General features: G+C 47.5%; 2 protein-coding genes across 2 annotated transcripts in view; both read right to left on the bottom strand.

Moving 5' to 3' along the window:
- Positions 1–599, bottom strand: part of INPP5B (inositol polyphosphate-5-phosphatase B) — a gene marked incomplete at its 5' end in the record, with an annotated part of 47,673 nt that extends 47,074 nt beyond the window's left edge. The window contains 2 exon segments of the mRNA XM_082833294.1: positions 56–146; positions 527–599. Of these exon segments, the coding sequence (XP_082689420.1) occupies positions 56–146; positions 527–599 (164 nt within the window).
- A 9,969-nt stretch (positions 600–10,568) lies between these two features.
- The window catches only part of SF3A3 (splicing factor 3a subunit 3), a 28,461-nt gene continuing 14,439 nt past the window's right edge, over positions 10,569–24,590 (bottom strand). The window contains exons 13-15 of the mRNA XM_082859695.1: positions 24,404–24,494; positions 11,785–11,840; positions 10,569–10,860 (exon numbers count right to left, since the gene is read on the bottom strand). Coding sequence (XP_082715821.1) covers positions 10,783–10,860; positions 11,785–11,840; positions 24,404–24,494 — 225 coding nt within the window. The 3' untranslated portion in view covers positions 10,569–10,782. The remainder of the gene's footprint in view (positions 10,861–11,784; positions 11,841–24,403; positions 24,495–24,590) is intronic.

The raw sequence follows: 24,590 nt of genomic DNA, 5'->3' as shown, positions 1-24,590 counted from the left end.
GTGGAGAATAATCAAACCCAGGGCCAGAGAGGCAAGGACTGAACCAGTCACTGACGCATGTTCCTGGCCACCATGTTCCGGGCGGTAACGCACGAGTCCCAGGAGGCGGCTCTGCCTGCTCTCTCCCTCACACAGCGCTCCTTGCACTGCCTGCAGCTCAGGGTCAAGGCAAACCAAAAGGGAGCCGGGCCCCAGGCCTCGCCCAACCCAGCCCACCCCACCTGCCCTGCCCTGCCCCGCCCCGCCCCGCCCTCACCCACACAGATTCACTCTGTGGTTTCACTTCTCCCACCCTTCCTCATCTGTGAAATGGGGAGAGTAACCCCCAACGTCACAGGGGGTGGGAGGATAACTGAGTATTTAAAGCACCCGGCAGAGAGTCCAGGACTAACTGCTTAGTATGTACAGGTTTCCATCTCCCCCTGAAGGCACAGAGAGAGGAAGGCAAGCAGACAGACACGTAGACACCTGCCATTCCACTTCCCAAGGCCAGGCACGGCAGGCCCTGGGGCTGGGAGCTCGGCACCCGCAGGGAAGGATATGATGATGCAGTACTCCCCCTCAGCCAGGGTCTCCTGGATCGCCACAGACTGGTCCATGCTGGCCCCTGCTGAGCAGACACGCCCCGGGGGAGGGCAGATGGGAGCCCCTTAGGTCAACAAGTCACTCAGGAGGTTATGGAGCTGCCTGAGGGAGGGCTGGGGGCAGGGAGGAGGGGCTCTGTGCTGGGAGAAGGCGGAGGAGGCCCCATCCGCTCCCTCCTCCTCCCCCTCCCCCTTCCCCTGAGAATGAGCCTTTTAGTTTCTAGGGAGAGGGGCCATCCCTTTGCCCCCGGTGAGAGATACAATTTGCTGTACCGCCCTTTGTCTTGAAGGGCATCCAGTCGCTTCTAAGTGGGGTCCAGTCTATTTGTTGGACGTGGGGTGCCTTGTCCCATTACTGGAGAGGAGGACAAGTCCTATTGCTCCTGGGATGGGGCTCTGCCTTCCTTTTTGGGGAGCAGTATTAGTCCTGCTGGCACCTCTCTGGGCAGTGTCAGGGGTGTATCTGCACGTATCTCAGGAAGGGAGCTCTCATCCTAAACAAGGACCCCAGTTCTGTCCCTTTTTCCCTGGAGATGGGAAAGTGTCCCATTACTCCTTGGCCCTCCCCCAGCCCAGCAGGCCCCATTGCGTCAGCCAAAGGCCGAGAGTGTCCGGCTCTGTCAGCATCAGGACAGGGGTCCCAGCCCTTAGCTCGCCCAGTCCCTCCTGCCCAGCCCCGCCCTGGTTTCCCTGCTCCGCACCTGCTCCCACACCCCTGCCATCGCCGCCTACCTCCTGAGCTGTCACCGCTGCTGGGTGTGCGGAACACCGCGGCCCCGGGACCCAGCCAGAGACTACATTTCCCAGAAGCCTCCACGCCACACGACGGTCAGCCAGTCTGCAAGGCCCAGCCTGCCCACGCCAGTGCGGGGGTGGGGTGGGGTGGGGTGGGGTGGGGTGGGGTCCTCCCTGCCCCCGTTAACTCCTTAGGTCTTGGGCTACCCTGGGCTCCCTATTCCGGAAAGATTTTCCTAAGTACTTGCCCTCGGCTCACCCTCGGTCCTGGAAGTCATGGGGCCAGAGCTCCCCTCCCAGGGCCTGGAAGGAAGTTGGTCACTTTAAGGAAAGACACTTTCTCAGTTTCATCCTCAACTCCTCTCACTCCAGGCAGGCCAACACTGGCCTCTACTGGAACGCTTCCTCCCCAGCTAACTACCCCATCCTAGCTTAAAGGAGAACAACACTGTGAAGAACCACTACACCATTTTCCAGGTGTAGAAACTGAGGCTCAGAGACATTAAGCAATTTGACCAAGGCCTCGCACCTAGCAAAGTGGCAAAATTGGGCCTCAACTGAAAGTGTGACTCCAACTTCTGTGCCATGGACACTGCCACGTGCCTCCCTTTCCCCCCCTAAGCCTCAGCGCTGTGTGTGTGAGGTGTGTGTGACAGGAGCACCTGGTCCCGCCTGCCTCATGGGGCTGTTTGGGGATAAAGGATGAGAATGCACACTGTAAAGGGTGTGATCCTGTTCATATGCAGTACTGTGCTGAGGCTCTATCCTCTCTCCTTCTCAGGGAGGAAAGAGTTCAGGGGAGGGGGCCACTCAGCTCTCAGGACAGCCTGAGGCTGTACTTCGCTGTTCTCCGGCCCCTTCCCCCAATTCACTGCCCACAGGCACCCGGGCAAGGTCTTCCTCCTTTGGGGCCTCGATTTCCCACCTAAGATAAGCAGGCTGCTCCAGATGGACAAAAAGGGCTCAGATCAGGGAGTCAGGACCGGCCTCTCCCAGCCGATTGGCCATTTCACTAAGCTGTAAGCTCCCTGAGGACAGGCTGTATCTTTTCCTCATCACCCCAGGGTAGTTTCTGGAACACAGTTGGCCCTCAGAACATGTTTATTGAATTAGTGAATTATCTTAATGAATACTCTTTCTCTCAAGCTTTGACCCAAACTAAAGGGTAAGTGCAGGGGAAAGAGTGAGCATGTGACTTCTAACCCATCCTCACTCCTCTTTCCCTAAGCTTAGAGTTGCTGCCTTAGTGACCAGTTCAAGTTTGTATACGCAAACCTCTTCCAGAAACAGACATCACCTTCTTCCCAATCTTCTTCTTTTCCTGGAAATATCCACAGCATAAATGGAGCTCAAGTTTATTTGAATTTGGTTTCAAAGCTGTGTGGGGGATGAGGAGAAAGGGGATTGATTTAGACCCTTAAAGATAAAGGGGGTGGTGGTCATTGCAGGAAAGCAGGGGAACCCCAATTCCAGCCCCCCTCTTTGTGTCAAAGTCTGGGGAGGATCTGGGAAAAGTAGACAGGACCGGGCATTTTTATAGATGAAGAAACTGTCCCTGCAGGACTTTGGGGTCCTCCTACTTGATGGGGGTCAGACAGGAGACTGTTCTGTTTTTCCAGACAAATCCCAGCCTCTCCTTGGGAATGGGGCAAAGGCCCTGTCCCCTTGGAGAGCATCATGTTCAGGCCTAGGCCCTGGGAGCCTCTAGCACAGAGTTGTGGACTTGATAAATCCCTCTCACTAAAGATACAGCTACAAGGACTTCCCTGGTGGCGCAGTGGTTAAGAATCCGCCTGCCAATGCAGGGGACACGGGTTAGAGCCCTGGTCCGGGAAGATCCCACATGCCGCGGAGCAACTAAGCCCGTGCGCCACAACTACTGAGCCTGCGCTCTAGAGCCCACGAGCCACAACTACTGAGCCCACATGCCACAGCTACTGAAGCCCACACGCCTAGAGCCCGTGCTCCTCAACAAGAGAAGTCACTGCAATGAGAAGCCCGCGCACCGCAACGAAGAGTAGCCCCCGCTCGCCACAACTAGAGAAAAGCCCGCGCACGGCAAGAGGACCCAATGCAGCCAAAAATAAATAAATTAAAATAAATAAATGTATTTTTTTTAATTAAAAAAAAAAGATACCGCTACAGGAATCAGAGCTGGGGGTGCGCCTGGGGACTTGCAGGGCCTATGGGGCCTTCCTGCCTGCCGCTCCCTGACTGCTGAGCGAAGGAACAGCAGCAGAGCGCCAGCCAGGGTCCAGGGCAGGGGGCTCCTTGTGGCCCCTGGTGCGGCCCCGTTGAAGTGGAGGTTCTCATCCAGCTGGAGGCAGCTGCCTGAGGCTGAGGCTTGGCAGCACTCCTGGTAGCAGGGCTGAGCCACAGCCCTGTGACACCTGGGCGTCCCTGTCATGCAGGCCTGGCTGCACCCTGCAGTGTAGCCTGAGCTGGACCGTTTCAGCTGCAAGAAGAGATGAGACCGTTCATCCTCCCCTTGCCTTCGTCCCCCATTCACAGAGACAAAAAATGTTAAGTTGGGTTGTGGGCTGAGCTGAACTTCCTTGGACCCCTCTCTCCACCCCCATGAGGCCAGCCAGCCAGTCCCCAGAGAACATACAGGGCAATCAGAAACAAGGGGGCATGTCACAGACACTTGGAAGATTCCAGCCACTGCCTTGGATTTCAGCATGATGTGGAGCTCAGAGGGTCGAGCAGCCTGGCCCTCAGCAGGTCTAGCTCCAGCCCGATTCGGCTGCTGACCCATTAGTCGAGCGGGGGAGAAGAGAGGCCTGCAGTTCTGAGGGAGGGCAGCACCCAACCTTGGAGCACTGCAGGGGCCCACCTCACAGAAGTCCAAGCCCTCGGGGCACTCGGCCACAGCTTTCTGCCTTGGCAGGAGATTTTCCCCTTGAAGAGAGAGTGAAGGGAAGGGTAAAGGGTGTGGAGCCCTGTGAGCTCCAGACAGAGGCGGGGCTGGAGCCCCATCCTGCCTGTCCCACTGGCCCCAGCCACAGCCACCCCTCGCTGTCCATTCCTGCTTCCACTTACCAGAGCAGGCAGATGTGGACAGACACTCATGTTTCTCTTGGGGGCTGGCAGGGTGGTGGTCACCAGTGGTGGAGTGGGAAGTGTCTTTTCCTCTGGGATGGTCAGGTGGCCTAGGCCTGGAAGCAGAGCAGAGCTGTCTGGGGAAGGGCTATGACACGTCTGCTGGGGGACAATTCCTCTGCAAAGCCCCAGGCCGCCCCCCAGGGGAGGGCATCTTGTGTGTGGACTTCACAACCTGAAACTCTCCCATCTCTGCCACCTGGAGACGCACAGGAACTTGCTCTGGCTTCCTTGGAGCTTGTGGGGAGGAGAGCACTGGCCCAGCTGGGCAGGGAAAGGTGGCGAGTTGGAAGGGGAAAATCCAGAAGGGGTGGGGCACTGAGGAGGAGGGTAGACCTCAAAGCTAAGGGTCAGCCCGACAAGGTTTAGAGGTTGGGGTGTTGATAGAGGCTGGGGAGGTTGGGGAAAACAGCTCAGGTGTTGGGGGCCTGTCAGAGGGTGGGCTCAGAGCTGGGTGCTAGTGGGTGGGCAAGGCTCAGGGCTGGGGACAGGTGGGGCGGGGCTCAGAACTTATGGGGCCAATGGGAAGAAGAGTCAGAGTGGAGGGCAATGGAGGAGGGGCTTGGAGTCGGAGGACCACGGAGGAGGGGTTCAGAGCTGCAGGCTAGGGGGATTGTCTCACCCGAGGCCGACTGGTGGAGCTCCAGGCAGAGTGGGCCGCCACTGCAGCACTGCAGAGAGCCGGGTCCGGGGCTAGAGGCCTGCAGGTAAGGGCTGGGGCTGGTTTCATTTCTCCCCTCACAACTGAGGCTGCACCAGGCCATATAGTGGGAAGCGTTGAGTTGGATCAGCTGGGTAAAGAGAGTGCCTGTGAGTCCAGGGGGATGGGGGGTGGCCAGCCAATCCTGGGCCATATCTCAACTCTCAGGGCAACCCAAACACTGACTCCTCTCTCTTCCGCTTCAGCACCTCCCTCCCAGCACCTTACTGGAGGTACCTGAATGTCACACCCCTTCCAACCCTGCAGCAGCCCCTCCTGGCAGCACCCTGCCTGGTCCCCCACAGCAGCCCTACCCCTGCACTCACAGTAGCTCTCCCCTGCGCTGCACTCTGCTCTTTGGTTGAAAGGCTCTGCTTCCCGGTTTGCACGCCTCTCCATAGCAGTGGAAGCTATGGGACGTCTGTGGGAGGGTTTGAACGCTGTGGCCCTCTTCCCACGGGTGAAGGCATCCAGGAGTCTCTCTCCTCCTTCACAGACTGCTTTGCCGCTTACCTGGACAGGGGCGGGGGTCAGCTGGCTTCTCACCAGGTTCTGGGCTACCAGTAGGACCTGCAGGAGGACTGGTAGGAGGAAAAGGAGAGAGGAGACCACTGCAGGAAGCAACCAGCTCAAGAGTCAAGGTTAAGGAAAGGTCATGCAGCGGTTAAGTAGAAGGGGCCACGACACAGGTGAAAAGAAGGGATAGCCTCAGGGCCCAGGAGCAGTCACAGGTTAGGGTTGGTCACCTGGACCAGGAAAGGCTGGGGTCCCTGGGCTTAGGACAGCTACCTCTGAGCAAAGCAGCCTGATGGCTACTACCGGTCACAGACATCTTCTGAGAGGTAGGCCAGGAGCCCGAGAGAGTGAGGGACTGGTCCTGGGCAGCCCAGGGGAGGGCTGCAAACAGAGATTCCCATTACTACGCTATGCAAAGGAGTAAACTAAGGCTGGGAGCAGGGGGGTCAACTTGTATGGAATAAGGGGTCCCAGGGGCTGGGCTTTTGCTTCCCGCAAGTCATACTTTCAGAGTGACATTGAGGCAGGCACAAAGGGGCCTGCAGCCTGGTAACGGCCCCTTTGAGAGTAAATGTTGTTGTTGGCATGGCAACAGCAGCATCCCAGGCCCGAGGGGAGACAGAGCTGGAGCAGGTGCAGTGACAGGAAATAGACATCCGGTGCTTCTGATGTGGCCTCATTTGCCTCTGACATCAGAAGCTGCTGGGGGTGGGGAGTGGCGGGTGATGGGCTTCCTCAGAACCCAGGGCAGGGAAATGCTGGGTCACAGAGAGGGTCAGAAGTCAGGGCTCCCCTTGTCCAGATTCTTCAGGGTTCAGACCCAACCCTGTTTCTAAATCAGAGGTGAGCTAAGGGCAGGAGGTACCTCTCAGACCCTGGATAGCTGGATGCCAGCTCTGGTTCCCCCAGGACGAAGGGATCAGATCTGTAAGGGTCTGCTAAGCCCAGGTTCAAGTTTTTCCATGCGAGGCAGAAAACTGCTGGAGATGGGAGAGGGGGACCTTATTCCCATCTTCCCGCCCAACCCTGGGAGGCTGAGCACAGCCCAGCCCCCAGATTTCCCAGGGCTAACAGGGCATGTTTCCCTGCCGTCAAGGGTTGGCCCTCCGTCAGCACCTGGATCTCACAGGTGATCGCTGCCAGGGTGATGTGATACAGAGGAGAGCCTGGACCCTGTCTGGGCTGGGCCCCTTCTGGCCATGGTCTTTAATGCATGAGTGGGGCTGTGCTCAGAATCCTGGGTGCAGAGGTGAGGCAGGGTAGGACCCCTTGGCAATAGGGGCCACTTCTCTCTCCACCCTCACCCCTCCTTACTACCAGGAGCCTCAGCCCCTCCATTGCTCCCTCCCCTCCAACGCTACACTCAAGAAGTGTTCTCATCCAGTTAACAGCTCTCAAGGGGACTTCAGTCTCCAAAGGCAAATAGGTCGAGGGGGGCCCAGAGGGTCTCCCCAGCCCCTGTGTCCTTGTGAAAGGAAGGACCCAAGCCTCCCACACAGCCCCTTTCCCGCTTCCTGGTTGGGACAGCTGAGGCTGGAGGGACAGCTCAGGAGTGTGAGGGAAGCAGACAATCAGAAAGCCGGGCGAAGCTTAGACGGTTACTTGGTATCTGTGCTAGTTCTGGCTCCTTGCCCATCTACTTTAGTCTGTGCATGTCTCCATAAATAGAACATTCCCAGTATTCCCCGAGCCCCATCCCATCCCAGCTGTAGACCTACCTGCGCACCTGAAGGTGTGGAGGGCAACCAGCGTGTGTGCCTGAGTCAGGGAGGCTGCAAGCGCAGCCCCTGGAAGCTGGCGGCTGCCCCTCCTCCCCTCCAGTCATCTGTTAGCTCTGGCAGTTCCTTCTGACGCTGCTGCCACCGGGGACACAGGCAAAAGAAGGAAGCACAGCTGATGTCCAGACTGAAGCCAGAGGGAGAAAATAAAGTCAACTGGCAGATAGAAGGACCCCACTGGAACGTGTCTTATCTGTGTAGATGAGAAACCCGGCAGGTGGAGCGGGCTCCCAGAAGAGATGAGAGGGATGGGAGGCCAGGGTCGTCCCAGGGCCCACCTGCAACGGGAGAACTCTGTCTGTCTGATAGTGGAAAGGGGAGTGGGTGGGGAGAGGTCACAGGCCCATTCCTCCCAAGAGAACTTAGAGACGAGGCTGCCAGCAGGGCAGGATGGAAGGATGAAGGGAGAGGTAGTTATCATCCGAAGGATAAAAAAATGTAAAAACAATGCAGAGGGAAGACAAAAACCTCACCTTTGTCTGACGCTCACTTCCCAACACATGGGTTACTTTTAGGGTGCTCCCTTTGTAGAGTCTTCCAGCACAAGCTGACCCAGCGAGGGGAACAGAAGGGAAGTGGAGGAAAGGGATGACAGTTGAGGCTGGACACAGATTTACTGGATTTCCTCTCAGAGGTAGGGAGAGAGGAGACTCCCGCTTCTGGGAGGTTCATCCCAAGATCAGCCTCTGGGTTCAGCAGGGCCAATCTGGGGGTCAAGCCCAGATTCCTGCCTGGGCTGGGAGGGGCAGGCAGAGTCCTGCAGTTGCTCTGATGGAGCAGTTTCCTCCTTGAAAAGTGAGCTGAATCATCTGTTCCTGGCAGGCAGTGCCCTGGCAGAGGTTCAGACTCCAGGTCTAAAGGAGAGATTCTCATAAGACTCAGGAACCAAGGACGCACTTCTGGGGATTCATGAGCCCCTGAATTGTGTGCAAGAATGTATATGCAGGGACTTCCCTGGCAGTCCAGCGGTTAACACTCCCCGCTTTCACTGCAGTGGGCGCAAGTTTGATCCCCGGTGGGGAAACTAAGATCCCGCGTGCCATGCAACACTGCCAAAAAAAAAAAAAAAAGTATATGCAAGCGTACTTTTCTAAGGAGAAAGTCCACAGTTATCTTTGTCTTTCCAGAGGAATCTATGATCCTTAAAAAAGGTTAAGAACTACTGACCTAAACCCAGGAAGAGCACCACTCCGCTCTCCTTAGCCTAGTAAGGGGGCTCAGCTGTAATCCTGTTCTTCTTATAAAAGACCCCTGAAGGCCAGACTTCAGGGAGCCACCTCTGGGGAGAACCACTGCTTCTTTATTTATTTATTTATTTTAAAATATTTATTTATTTATATAAATTATTTTGGCTGTGCTGGGTCTTAGTTGCGGCATGCGGACTTCTTGCGGCATGTGGGATCTAGTTCCCAGACCAGGGATCAAACCCGGGCCCCCTGCCCTGGGAGCGGGGAGTCTTACCCGCTGGACCACCAGGGAAGTCCTGAGAACCACTTCTGACTGATGCAAATTTGCAGGCACCTCCTGAGTAACTCTGTGCCCCTCAGGGCTGGGTGGAGCTGGCCACACAACTCTTCCAGCTGGCCCAGGTGTACTGCACCTCCCTACCTCTGGGTCTGCTCCCACCATCTCACATCCATTTAATTCTCAAGATTTGCAAACCTAGCTGTGCCTGGCACGTGGAAGGCACTAAAAAATATTTGGATCAATGTAACAAATGAACAAAAGGAGTCTCCGCCCCCGCCAGGGGCTTGTTTCCTCCCAGGCACCTCTGGCTCAGTTCACAGGATGACTAGTTATCTGGGCAAGGATGATGGCAGGACTCCACAGAACCTGGTCCCACCGCCCCTCCACACTGTAAAGAAAACAAACGGGCTCTTGGGACGCTCCATTGATTGACCTTGCCGTCCCAGGTACCCACTCCTGAAGAGGGGGCTCAGAGGAATGTGCCGGTGGGAAAGCATCAGGTGTGTCCCTGGGGAGGCCTGATGCTGCTACTGCCCCAGCTGGAAGGCTGGAGAGACACCCCTCCCATGTTTCCCATTTCCCAGGCTTTAACTCTCTTCTCAAATGGCAATGTCTCCTTGCACTTTGGGCCTATTTTCAGTTATCAATGTTTTTAGTTGGCTCAATTCGGTTTTATTATCCATTCGCTCTGCTTTAGAAACTCAGGCTCTGGCGAGGTTGTCCAACTGGGGTTTTAAGCAACTGGAGGAGCCAAAGTACAAATGAACAAGTGAGGAGTTGCCCAAGGGATGGGTTGAACCAGTAAGGAAAATCCCAACCTGGTGGTGAAGCCCTACTCATGGAGATAACTGGGGCAATAGATGAGTGTGAGGGAAAGGCCAGCTCTGGAGCTGGCATCTGTCCAAGCAGACGTATAAGTAGATATATTACAAACAAACTGAAAGTCTGGGTGCTGAGGGGCAAAGGGGCCCTCTGGGGAATCCTGTTCTGGCCCCGGCCCTGGCCTTCAGATGACTGTGCTGTGGGCAGATCAGGGCCCCCTGGCTCCCCTAGTTCTTCCCCTTTGGGATCGGAATCCCTCAGATTCAGATCCTGAGGCAGCTGTTCAACTCCACCCAGATCTTGGCTATCTGGGCTTGGAGAACACGAGAATATTAGCCACTTCTCAGTCAAGTAAGGATCCCATGGAAGACAAAGGGAGACCAAAGCCTTTTGTTCTGAAGTAGCAAGCAGGTGAAGTCAGTGCTGGTCTTAGTTTCACTGTGTGCCAGGCTGCTGAGGCTTAGAGAAGGGGCAGGGCAGCAGGCCCATTCCAAAGCAGCCCAAGTCCTTCCTTTATGCAAATAAAAAGGCAACCCTGGTGCCACAGCTTTGTCCTTAGCAGAGGTCCTGGCTCACCCTCCCCATCTTTCCCTAGTACAGTATGCGCACGAATGGCTGACTCAGCTAAGGGCAGGGCTTATCCTGGGGTGATGCTCATTTGGAGAAGTGGCAGCAAATGGGGGTGGGGAATGAGGCTAAGTCAGAAGTACCCAGCATAATATATGTAACATAACAGGCACTCGTTAAACTTCAGTTGCTACTGAAGATCGTGAGAAAGAGGTAGGGAGGTGTTAAGAACTAGAGGACTGAATTAGTACATAATCCCGGGCTTCAGAACAAGACACATTCAGAACAAGGGCTGGTTTTATTTTCCAACAGAATCTTTTTTAATATAAAACAAAGATAAAACACACCTCAACCCTGCAATGTGCCAGCATGCCTTGCTTCTACAAGATGCATGCTAGTCCGTAAGACTAAGTAGCAAAGAGTCTTTAGGAGCGTTTGGCTGGGAGAAATAGAAAAAGCAGATCTTAAGGAAGATTGGGCTAGCCCCACAGCTGAGAAACATCCCTGAACACTAGAGCAGTCCTTGTCTTTTCAGATCCTCGTACGTCTTCTTATTCACAACATTCCCACTGGAGTCTTCGTACTCTTCCTAAAAGGGAAGAGGAACACCATTAGCTACACCTCCTGGGAGAAATGTTTGGAGCCAACCTCTGGAAACCTGAGCTCACCCTGGCCTGATTCCATGCCATTCGTCTAAGACAGCCTTTCTCAACTGGGGTTCTGCTCTATTGCTCACAGCACCTATTAGACATCTAGGATGGTACCAATTAGGACCGATCCTTGTGGCTATCTGAGAAAATAGTTCATTCAAATCACTGCGTTTAAGATGAGGAACCCTGGTTGAGAAAGGCTCACTTAAGACATGGTTTTCAAATGGTTCCCAAGAATCCTAGGTTTCTGCCTAAGAGACCACTACAGGGGATGAAAAGCCAAGAAGGCTGAGCTTCTCCACATCCAGAGCAGTTCTGCTTTTTTCTATTTTATTTATTGGAGTTCTACATTACTGTCTGAAAAAGGCTTTGCTGCTAAAAAAAAGGGACACTGAAAACCACTGACCTAAAAGAGAAGCAGCAGCTACCGTACCTCACATACACATCATTCCTCATCTCTGAAATCTGTTCAGGATGACTATCTCAGGACCAAGGATAGCTCCCCACCACAGGAGAAGATCATCTCTCATCAGATGCTCTCCTCAAAGGATATCTAATGTATGACATGGAGTCTCAACTTCTTAGCTTATGAATCCTCACGGCAGGACAAGACACAGGGCACTCCTGCTTGACACTTCAAAACTTCAGTGGGAGAATATAACCTGTCTTAAGACACAGATTTAAAGTCTGACACATTTAATTTAATATCACCAATGAATTAGGCTTACAAGTCAAGAGCCAATTATAGATATTGTCACATTACACTTGCTACTGCAGTGAACCAGGGACCATCTCTTACCTCCCTTCTACATGGTGAGGGAGCTGTCACTTGATGCTATCCCTGATGCTACGTGAGCACTCACCTCAGTGTCAGGCTGCCATCGTTCCGACGCCTTCTGCAGTTTCAGCTTGGCCCACACTGCAGGACGAGAAATGATCAGCAATCAGATTCCACTGAGTATCTACTGGGTACAAGGTGTTACAACACATTCCTCATTAGGATCCCCCTGAGTGCCTGCCCTTGAGACTTCTACCTGCCCCAAACTGGAATTTTGGTTCTGGATCGCCTGTGGACAAACCCCTTTCATTGCAAAATTTACCATAATGTTTCTTTGCTGTAAAATAAAAGTTGGATCAAATCTAACCAAAGACCTCTTAGAATTGAGAACTGATACTCTCAAAGGAAAAAGATAATGTGGTACAACATATAGGAATTACTGGAAAAAGTGACCTTACTGTATTAAAGTTCATAATAGAAGAGATTGAGAACACTAGACTTTGTCAAATATGTCTATTTAAAGTCTGCTGCATAAGCTCTATTTACAATAGCCAGGACATGGAAACAACCTAAATGCCCATCATCAGATAAAGAAGATGTGGCACATATATACAATGGAATATTACTCAGCCATAAAAAGAAATGAAATTGAGCTATTTGTAATGAGGTGGATAGACCTAGAGTCTGTCATACAGAGTGAAGTAAGTCAGAAAGAGAAAGACAAATACCGTATGCTAACACATATATATGGAATTTAAGAAGAAAAAAAAAATGTCATGAAGAACCCAGGGGTAAGACAGGAATAAAGACACAGACCTACTGAAGAACGGACTTGAGGATATGGAGAGGGGGAAGGGTGAGCTGTGACAGGGCGAGAGAGAGTCATGGACATATACACACTAACAAACGTAAGGTAGATAGCTAGTGGGAAGCAGCCGCATGGCATAGGGATATTGGCTCGGTGTTTTGTGACAGCCTGGAGGGGTGGGATAGGGAGGGTGGGAGGGAGGGAGATGCAAGAGGGAAGAGATATGGGAACATATGTATATGTATAACTGATTCACTTTGTTATAAAGCAGAAACTAACACACCATTGTAAAGCAATTATACCCCAATAAAGATGTTAAAAAAAAAATAAAATAAAAAAATAATAAAGTCTGCTGCACATATTTCAAAAACTTCAGAGGAAAAAAAAAAGTGAAATATCATGGCCAAAGAGTCTGAAAGATAAGATGGTTCAACAAACACTGAAGACATTAAAACGAGAATTCTGACAGTTCAATAACTAATTATTCCAAAGATCACGAAAAGGGGAAGACATCTACAGACACCACCATAGCTTCAGAGGGAGGGGATCAAACACGTACAAAGACAGGACAGATAACAAAACTAGGGAAAGAACAACTTAAACCTGTAAGAATGGTGTCAGGAAGGTGCACCCTTAGAACAAAGAGCTATGTGGAGCAGATGGAACAGGTCTGCTGCTACAGAGATAAGATGATAAAATATTAACAGATTACAGTGAAAAGGAACAATTACTTGATTCTTATATCCTTTCACATTTCCCATCAAGTAGAACAATCTCTAAACTTGACCACACTTTAAAAAAAAAAATTTTTTGGCCATACGGCATGGCATGCGGGATCTTAGTTCCCGGGATCGAACCCATACCCTCCGCATTGGAAGGCGGAGTCTTAATGACCAGGATGACTAGGGAATTAATAAACTTGACATGATTAGAAGGTATATCCTATAGAGGAAGTTGAAGTCTAAGATGGGTGAAGAAATAGTAAATGAGACAACATGTAAGAAAGTGCTTAGCTCTGTGCCTGGTGTACAGGCGCTCAACTAATCATCTTTTCCTTCCTTGCTAATTGCCTTAAATTAGCTGAAGTCTTCAGGCCCAGATAATATGCACATTACAAAGGAATGGAGAATTTACCACATGCCAGGGCAGGGCCTTATCATATTCTTTGTCCAGGCCATTCAGGAATCCAACCCAGAGTGGTTCAAAAATACCAGATATCAGAAAGGCTGTCATGATTTTCTTTTCTTTTTTTTTAAGACAGAGTGTGGGCCATCTCAGAAGGTGAGAGGCCCCGAAATATAGGGTGGTTAGTTTTTTTTTTAATAAATGTATTTATTTTATTTATTTATTTTTGGCTGTGTTGGGTCTTTATTGCTGTGTGCAGGCTTTCTCTAGTTGAGGCAAGCGGGGGCTACTCTTCGTTGCAGTGCGCGGGCTTCTCATTGCGGTGGCTTCTCTCATTGTGGAGCACGGGCTCTAGGCACGCGGGCTCAGTAGTTGTGGCTCATGGGCTCTAAAGCGCAGGCTCAGTAGTTGTGGCACACGGGCTTAGTTGCTCCGCAGCATGTGGGATCTTCCCGGACCAGGGATCGAACCTGTGTCCCCTGCATTGGCAGGCAGATTCTCAACCACTGTGCCACCAGGGAAGCCCCTGTCATTATTTTCTTAAAGAAAAAAGTGGATGTAGGAAACTGGAGCAGTGAGGGAGATGTTACTCTTCAGAGGAATCTGAAAACAATTAGAAAAAAATGGAACCACCTCTGGGCGCCAGCGTGGGTTCACTAAGAATAAGTGAGGCAAATTAATTTGAATTTCCTATTTTTGATGGGATAGTGCCGACCTGATAAAAGGTATAGACACAGGATATCATGATTTTAGCAAAGCGATTGCTCTCACAGGCAATGTCCCTAGAGTTCATGAAAACATTGTAACTCTCATGATACTGCCATAAACAAGATGGTGTATTTGAACCTGATGCTATTAGTTTATTAGTTTAGTAGACTTATACCTAGTGAATATTGGTCAATTGTGACCAACCACCTAAATGGGGAATCTCTGGTGGCAATTCCATAGGGCTCTTTCTTAGCTGTCTTTTGTTCACCTTAAAAAAAATCGTAAGTCTGGAACGATGGAATGATTAAAATAATAAATTTATAAGTGAAATCCTTCATTTAAGTAAAAAAAACAAAAAATCTACTGTAACTTAAATGACAGTACTGAATCTCTCCCTCCTTGCTAAAAGCGCCAAAAGGAAAACTTCAACAGAATGATCTAAAACAAAGACAAGCAAATCCAGTGTGACAGCTGTGTCAACGGTTACTTCCTTGCCCACTCCCATTAGGGAACACATCTTCCCAAGGTGTTCTGGAAGGAGCAGTCCTGGTCTAACAAGTAGCTATTTTTGCTGCCAGCTACTGAAAAGACAGCTGACTGGACTACAGATGTCACCTGACCCAGCTGCACCTACCTATTGTCTTTCCCAGATATTAGAAATTGGGACACTGAGAGACTGAGCTGGATGATGGCAGGCTCTGAAAACTGAGAAAGGTCATACAGGGCAAGGGCTAGAGTTGTCTTCATTGTGAGCTAAGGCTTAAAGAGAAGACACAAGGAAGAGGAGAAGGCATACATGTAGAGGGAAGCACAGCTGGATAAGCATATACTTGCTAACATGATGGAGGGCATGGAGTTAGGTTTTAATTGGTTCTCTTCCTCATAACCAAAAATCCTTAAGATGTCTAGTTTTGATGCTTTCAAAAAACCCCAAACCCAAAACCACACACAAAATCCAGGTTTAATAAAAAATAACTATTCCACGGATAGGAAAAGAAGAAAAATTGCAGAAACTCTACAGAATAGAATTAACTTTGCTTTCATAATTGATTGGCGCCTACTATTAGTGAGACACCTGAGATAAAGTCTGTCATGATCTTGTGGGAGTCAAGACATATAAAACCATCTATCTGTTACTGAAAGTCCTAAAGGAAGACAGAGAGTTAATCTAAGATACTTAAAGGGAGGAATAATCCCTGGGAAAAGAAAGGGAGGGGGAAGGTGATGATAAATTTGTAATAAACCTATAAATGATCTATTGGGGGGGGATGAAAAGAGAAAGTGATATTGAGATAGAAGTGAAACTACAAATGCTTCTATTGAGATAGAAGTGAAACTACAAATGTAGAGAACCTACAAATATTCAAGGGAAGTCATGATGGGTGGAAATGATACAATAAATCAAAGAAGTGGTAATAATAATAATATGCATATAACAGAAATTGATAAACCCAGACACCTGAATAAGGAGATAAATATTGAAAACAATATGGATAATGGAAAAATCATGAACCTGCCAATAATATTCTGGAAAAAAAATTAAGTTTTCTAAAAATCTTTGTATGGCTAAAGAGAAAATGCATAAAGTTTTTTCTGGAATACACCTTAATGATCATCTCAAAAACATCTACTTGATGATGATTTAAAAGAAGGCAGGAGAGCACTGTGGAAAGAGAAGAGACTGCTGCTGTAGAACAGACATGGGTTTGCTCCATGGCTTTCTTCCACTTACATGCTATGTGACTTTGAAAAACTTACCTCATTTTCCTCTTCTGGAAAATGTGGGGGACCTCCTACATCACTGGTTGCTCTGAAGATTAAGTGAGTGTAAAAATCTCCTATTTACCTGGCATACACCAGGCACCTGGTAAATGGTAGCTAGTAATAGTAAGATTAAACTCCAAATGAAAAGATAAGGGTGACTTTGGATCTCACGCCTCAGACTCTGCAGAGGAGCCCACAAGTGAAGCTGATAATCATGGCAGCTTATGCTTCTTCACTGAATACATTCTACCCTGTGGTCAGACAGGCTGTAGCACTTGACCTGCATTATCTCATTTAAACTTTGAGACAACTCTCTGAAGTAGATATATCAATATTATTACCACCCACATTTGATGGATAAGGAACTAAAAGACCTAACTTGTCCTGTGTCCCATAGCCAGTAAGTAAGCGGTGGAGCCATGATTTGGACCCTAACCAGTGGCCTCTCCAGAGTCTGCACACTTAACCACCACATGAAACTATATTAGGAATGTGGTTTTGAACCAACTTTACCCTTGAAGCAGAACATATGAAAACATATAAAACTTGACAGAATCCATCAACCAAGTCCTAGGGAAAAAGATCATGACAAGACGTAATGGAAGTAAAACCTACTATGCATAAAATAAATAAGCTACAAGGATATAGCACAGGGAATAGAGCCCATATTCTATAATAACTACAAATGCAGTGTGATATTTAAAAGTACTGAATCACTATACTGTACACGTGAAACACATAATGTTGTAAATCAACTATACTTCAATTTTAAAAAGTGAAATAAAAGAGATAATGGCAATCTGAAAGCAGAAAAAACACTTTTTATAAACAAGGTGATAAGGATATTGATAGATATGAGATTAAAGACATAATGTCTCCAGAATCACTATGAGGGTAAGACGTACAGAATTTACACTGCTTCAGGCCATCCAGATATAATCATCTCCTATAAATAACTCAACTAATAATACATATTAATAATAATAGAAATTTGTAGTAGAAAGAAACTATTAGATGAAACATTAAAAGACTTCCCTGGTGGCACAGTGGTTAAGAATCCACCTGCCAATGCAGAGGACACAGGTTCAATCCCTGGTCTGGGAAGATCCCACATGCCATGGAGCAACTAAGCCCATGCGCCACAACTACTGAGCCTGCACGCCACAACTACTGAAGCCCGCACACCCTAGAGCCTGTGCATCACAACTACTGAAGCCTGCACACTCTAGGGGCTGTGTGCCGCAACTACTGAGGCCTGCACGCCTAGAGCCCATGCTCCGCAACAAGAGAAGCCACCGCACCGCAACAAAGAGTAGCCCCTGCTCACTGCAACTAGAGAAAGCCCGCACGCAGCAATGAAGACCCAACACAGCCAAAAAACAAAGAAACATTAAAGTTAGAAATGTTAGAAAACTACCTGTCAAAGAAATAGCTTCAAGTCTACTATATAATCTATGTAAGTGAGAAATCTAACAAGATAACCTTTCCAGCAAAGGAGTTAAATATAAATAGATCAATTAATACACATTGTAAAGAGCTTAATATCCTTATACAAGGATAAGCACTGATGACTGGGGTAAAAAAGAGCCCACATTTGCTGCCAAAATTTTGATAACTGGGGAAATGGTCTAAGTCTATTACAATAGAACAAACAAGCTATCAGGTAATGGGAATTTCGAAAAGAAAATGGGAGTGATCAATAAGGTTACAATACAATATTGAGTTTATGTGGCTCAAATAACACAAATTAAAATATACACAAAACTGGCAGAAATGCAAGAGACAAAGCTTAATTACAACTGGAAATGTAAACATGTCTTTATCAGAATTCAAAAGAAACAGATGTAAGTATGAAATTAAAAACCTGAAAACTGCAGGAAATTTAAACAGCCTACAGGTGGAGAGACATACTTCCTTTCAGGTATACATAAATCTTTAACAAATCACTGACTATATACTTGGACACAAAGATAAAATACATTCTAAAGGCAGAAATTCTGTAACTTACTGCATGGACCAAGAAAAAAAAAAAGAAACAATGAAAGAATCAGTGCTTTTAAAAATAATTACTGAATTATTCTTTAAAACTCAGAAACAACCTCTTTAATAAACAAAGCTCTAAATATAACATATCAATAATGGATATTTCCAATGGATTCCTAACAGAATGATGACTAGTTCTAAATGCCTGTATTAGAAAGAATAAAGAACAAAAACAAGAAAGTTCTTGACTAACCAAAGCAATTTTGAGAAATAAAAATAGTGCTAGAGGTATCACACTCCCTGACTTCCGACTATACTATAAAGGTACAGTAATCAAAACAGTATGGTAGTGGCACAAAAACAGACACCTAGATCAATGGAACAGAATACAGAGCCCAAAACAAACCCATACACTTATGGTCAATTAACCTATGACAAAGGAAGCAAGAATATACAGTGGGGAAAAGATAGTCCCTTCAATAAGTGGTGCTGGGGGACTTCCCTGGTGGTCCAGTGTCTAAGACTCCACGCTCCCAATGCACGGGGCCTGGGTTCAATCCTTGGTCAGGGAACTAGATCCCACATGCCGCAACTAAGAGTTCAAATTCTGCAACTAAAGATCCCGCATGCCTCAATGAAGACCTGGTGCAGCCAAATAAATAAATAAATATATATCTTTAAAAAAGTGGTGCTGGGCTTCCCTGGTGGTGCAGTGGTTGACAGTCCACCTGCCGATGCAGGGGACATGGGTTTGTGCCCCAGTCCAGGAGGATCCCACATGCCGCGGAGCAGCTAGGCCCATGAGCCATGGCTGCTAAGCCTGAGTGTCCGGAGCCTGCGCTCCGCAACGGGAGAGGCCACGGGGGTGAGAGGCCCACGTACCGCCAAAAAAAAAAAAAAAAAAAAAGTGGTGCTAGGAAAACTGGACAGCTACATGTAAAAGAATAAAATGAGAACGTTTTCTCATATCACATACAAAAATAAACTCAAAATGGATTAAAGACCTAAATGTAAGACCAGAAACCATAAAACTCATAAAAGAAAACAGACACAGAACACTGTATGACATGAATTGTAGCAATATTTTTTTTGATCTGTCTCCTAAGGCAAAGAAAACAAAAGCAAAATAAATTAAACTTAAAAGCTTTTGCACAGCAAAGGAAATCATTAACAAAATGAAAAGACAACCTACTGAATGGGAGAAAATATTTGCAAATGATATGACTGATAAGGGATTAATATTCAAAATATGTAAACAGCTCATACAACTCAACAGCAAAAAAACAAACAACCTGGTTATAAAATGGGCAGAAGATCTGAATAGACATTTTTCCAAAGAAGACATACAGATGGCTAACAGGCACATGAAAAGACACTTAACATCACTAATCATCAGAGAAATGCAAATCAAAACCACAATGAAACATCACACCTGTCAGGATAGCTGTCATCAAAAAGACCAGATAACAAATGTTCACAAGGATACGGAAAAAGGGAACCCTTATACTGTTAGTGGCAATGTAAATTGGTGCGGCCACTATGGAAAACAGTATGGAGGTTCCTCAAAAAACTAAAAACAGGGCTTCCCTGGTGGCGCATTGGTTGAGAGTCCACCTGCCGATGCAGGGGGCACGGGTTCACGCCCCGGTCCAGAAAGATCCCACATGCCGCGGAGCGGGTAGGCCCATGAGCCATGGCCGCTGAGCCTGCACGTACAGAGCCTGTTCTCTGCAACAGGAGAGGCCACAACAGTGAGAGGCCCGCGTACCGCCAATAAAAAAACAAAAACAAAAACTAAAAACAGAAGTACCGCATGATCCAGCAATTCTACTCCTAGGTATGTATCAGAAGAAAACAAAAATACTAATTCAAAAAGATGCATGCACTCCCAACATTCATAGCAGCATTATTTACAATAGCCAAGATATGGAAGCAACCTAAGTGTCCATCAACAAATGAATGAATAAAGAAGATGTGGTGTATGTATACAATGGAATACTACTCAGCCATAAAAAAAGGATGAAATTTTGCCATTTGCAACAACATGGATGGACCTGGAGGGTATTATGCTTAGTGAAATAAGTCAGACAGAGAAAGACAAGTACTGTATGTTATCACTTACATGTGGAATCTAAAAAATAAAACAAAACAAGTGAAGATACTAAAACAAACAGATTCACAGATATTGAGAACTGTGGTTACCAGTGGGGAGAGGCAAGGGTCGGGGAGGCAATATAAGGATAGGGAATTAGAGGTACAAACTACAATGTATAAAATAAATAAGCTACAAGGACATATTGTACAACACAGAGAATATAGCCAATATTTTATAACTTTTTTTTTTTTTGCACAGCTTGTGGGATCTTAGTTCCCCAAAACAGGGACCAAAGCTGGGCCCTCAGCAGTGAAAGCATGCAGCCCTAACCAATGGACCACCAGGGAATTCCCCAATATTTTATAACTTTAAATGGAGCATAATCTATAAAAATTTTGAGTGACTATATTATTCATCTGAAACTAATATCAACTATACCTTGAAAAAAAAGTAAGTTCTTGATTATAGACTTAAAAAAAGCACAAAGAAACAAGATTGAAGAAAATAGTAGTAAAAAGGAAATAGTAATGGGGTGGTGGTGGTGGGATGAATTGGGAGACTGGGATTGACATATATACACTGATATGTATAAAATAGATAACTAATAAGAACGTGCTGTATAAAAAAATAAATAAAATTCAAGTCAAAAAAAAGAGGAAACAGTAAAACTCAGAATAAAAATATTGGGTTTCCTACTTTAAAAATATTGAGTTTCATAATAAATCAAGGAATTGTATTGGCTATTAACTAAAGAATCTTCTCAGAGTGGTCCCCTTGTATGAAGAAGTAATCTCTATTTAAAGTTTCAAATGACAGAAGAGAATGTAGCATGTAATCCCATTGATTTTATGACAAAAATATGGTTTTGATCACTAAATCTGACAAGTGTCTGAAAGGAAAACAAAAAGCACATCTTTTATTTATGAATGTAAAAACAAAACTTCTAAAAAGAATCCTCACAGGGTAAATAACTGCATTAGGAACTTCCCTGGTGGTCCAGTGGTTAAGAACCCACCTCCCAATGTAGGGGACGTGGGTTTGATCCCTGGTTGGGAAACTAAGATCCCACATCCCGCGGGGCAACTAAGCCTGCACAGTCTAGAGCCCACACACCACAACTACTGAGCCCGTGTGCCGCAACTAACACCCGATGCATCTAAAGAAAGAAAGAAAGAAAGAAAGAAAGAAAGAAAGAATGGGCACAAGTCTAATACAAATACTTCACTAAAGAAGATGCACAGGGCTTCCCTGGTGGCGCAGTGTTGAGAATCTGTCTGCCAATGCAGGGGACATGGGTTCGAGCCCTGGTCTGGAAAGAGCCCACATTCCACGGAGCAACTAGGCCCGTGAGCCACAACTACTGAGCCTGCGCGTTTGGAGTCTGTGCTCCGCAATAAGAGAGGCCGTGATAGTGAGAGGCCTGCGCACCGCGATGAAGAGTGGCCCCCGCTTGCCGCAACTAGAGAAAGCCCTCACACAGAAACGAAGACCCAACACAGCCAAAAATAAATAAATTAATTAAAAAAAAAAGAAGATGCACAGATGGGGATTTCCCTGGCGATCCTGCATGGTGTGCAGTGTGGCCAAAACAAAAACAAAACAAAAAAAAACTGCATTAAAAGAATATCTACCACCCAGTATGAAATAATTCAGGAATGCTGTTTTATTCAAGGCCTGATAAAAGAAAAAGTAGTAAAAATGTTGTCATCTTTCTTTTGAGGAATGTGGTAATAAAATCATAAGCCAGTTTTAAAATTAGTGTAGCTGCATCACCATGGTCCTTTAAAACAGCATCCAGGGAAGGACGACTTATTGCCTGCTTCTATTTAACATAAGACTTGGGGGCAATGCTTAGGAAAAATAAATACATGGAACAAAATTAATTAAAACATCCCCTTTGTTTTTGTAGTTGGCATGATTGTAAGCCTAAAATAATGTAAATAGTTCAATTACAAGGCATCAGAAGTAATAAATTAACTCAGGCAATTTGCAGGACATAAGGAAATATACACAAGGGACCTCCTTGGTGCTCCAGTGGCTAAGACTCTGCACTCCCAATGCAGGGGGTCCGGGTTTGATTCCTGGTAAGGGAACTAGATCCTGCATGCTGCAACTAAGATCTGGCGCAGCCAAATAAATAAAATAAGTATTGAAAAGAAGGGGGAGGGGGAGGGGAGGGGGAGGGGGAGGGGGAGGGGGAGGGAGAGGGAGAGGGAGAGGGAGAGGGAGAGGGAGAGGGAGAGGGAGAGGGAGAGGGAGAGGGACTTCCCTGGCGGCGCAGTGGATAAGAATCCGCCTGCCAATGCAGGGTACACGGGTTGAGCCCTAGTCTGGGAAGATCCCACATGCCACAGAGCAACTAAACCTGTGTGCCACAACTACTGAGCCTGCGTTCTAGAGCCCGCAAGCCACAACTACTGAGCCCGCGTGCTGCAACTACTGAAGTCCGTGCACCTAGAGCCCGTGCTCCACAAGAGAAGCCACCACGAGGAGAAGCCTGCACACCACAACGAAGAGTAGCCCCTGCTCACTGCAACTAGAGAAAGCCTGCACGCAGCAACGAAGACCCAACGCAGCCAAAAATAAATAAAATAAATACATTTTTTTAAAAAAAGAGAAAATACACACAAAAATGAACAGTGATCTATTTACTAGTTATATGCAGCTAGAAAATACATCTAAAAATGAGACTGCATTCAAAATGCAGCATTATGATTCTATGACATTTCATTATTATTTTAATTTCCTCCCAACAGAGTAAAGGGTAAAAAATGAAGAGGCTAACTGGATAATCTGATAACAAGATACATTTAAATTCTGATTAGAGGAACTGTATATCTCGACTTGTAAATGAATAAAGAGACAAAACAGCAAGGTCTTCCCTGGTGGCTCGGTGGTTAGGAATCCGCCTGCCAATGGAGGGGACATGGGTTCAAGCCCTGGTCCGGGAAGATCCCACACGCCACGGAGCAACTAAGCCCGTGCGCCACAACTACTGAGCCTGTGCTCTAGAGCCCACGAGCCACAGCTACTGAGCCCGCGTGCCACAACTACTGAAGCCCGTGCGCCTACAGCCCGTGCTCCGTAACAAGAGAAGCCACCGCAATGAGAAGCGTGTGCACGGCAACGAAGAGTAGCCCCCACTCACTGCAACTAGAGAAAGCCGCGCACAGCAATGATGACCCAATGCAGCCTAAAATAAATAAATAAAATAAATTTAAATTTTAAAAAAAGTATTAAAACAAAACAAAAAAAAACAGCAAGGAGTCGTCTCCAAAGCTGACTCACACAAAATACTCAATGAAAGAGTCCCCAGAGTCCACAGGTTAAATCAGGGATCAGGGAGCTCTTCAGAAGGTCATTTCTACTTGGCTCTGCCATGGAGGATTTGAACCACCCCAGAGCTGGGAGCCAAAGGAGTTAGCTGAACAGGCAGTGGAGCAGTGTGATATGCACACCTGACAGGGAGTGCCTGAAATGTAACAAAGTGCAGTGGTAAAATTACTTTCTTCTCAGTCTAACCCACGAACAGTGAAAACATGACAGAGAAGAGATAAACTAGAAAGAAAATAAGGAGGCTGTGAGAAAGATGGCAAAAGCTACCACTGCCAGGCACACAGGAAGCCTGACTGAGGTCCCTGGGCGCTTCGACAACACACTCCTGCACACACGCTGCACTTGGCTTTTTCTCCAAGACGTATTTTGCTGCCGTGTTGCTGGGTATCTGCCCTGTCACCTCAGAAATAAGTTTACTGAGACCATTTCTACTTTTTCCTTCGTATCTGCAGTTAACATAGTAAAATCAATTCAAAAAATATACATAAACCCATTCACTCAAAATCTTGCATACAGGGGAGTTCACAGACCCCAGTTAAAAGCCGTTTTAGGGAATTCCCTGGCAGTACAGTGGTTAGGACTCCGAGCTCTCACTGCTGAGGGCCCAGGTTCAATCCCTGGTCGGGGAACTAAAATCCCACAAGCCGCACGGCACGGCTGAGGGGGGAAAAAACAAAAAGCTGTATTATAGTCAGCACAGAGCTCTTCTCAAGGGAGAAGAATCAGTACTACTGGCTAATTCATCCCCTCAAAAATCAGTGAATGTGTGTAGGACTGTAGTAGTTTGTACATATCCACAACCTGCTGCCCTTGGGCCTGGACACACCAGGGTTATCGCGACAGTGAACTGTAGGTCTAACCTTGGGAACAATAAAGCTTACTTACAGGAGACGGCGTCTTCAATCTGTGTCACGTTAGCAAAGTGGGCGGTGTTTGGGATGCCCAAACACCTCATGCCATGAGCATGACGCCATTCCTGGGAGAAGCAAGAGGACAATGTGAAACGGGATGACTGAACACTGAGCATTAACTCCATTCTACTCGTAAGCCCTACCCTGACCCTTTGCAAAAG

Source organism: Leucopleurus acutus, assembly GCF_964270905.1.
Source record: "Leucopleurus acutus genome assembly, chromosome: 2".
NCBI lineage: Eukaryota > Metazoa > Chordata > Mammalia > Artiodactyla > Delphinidae > Leucopleurus > Leucopleurus acutus.
Note: the sequence above shows the minus strand (reverse complement) of the source record. Positions and strands in the feature narration are given on the sequence as shown.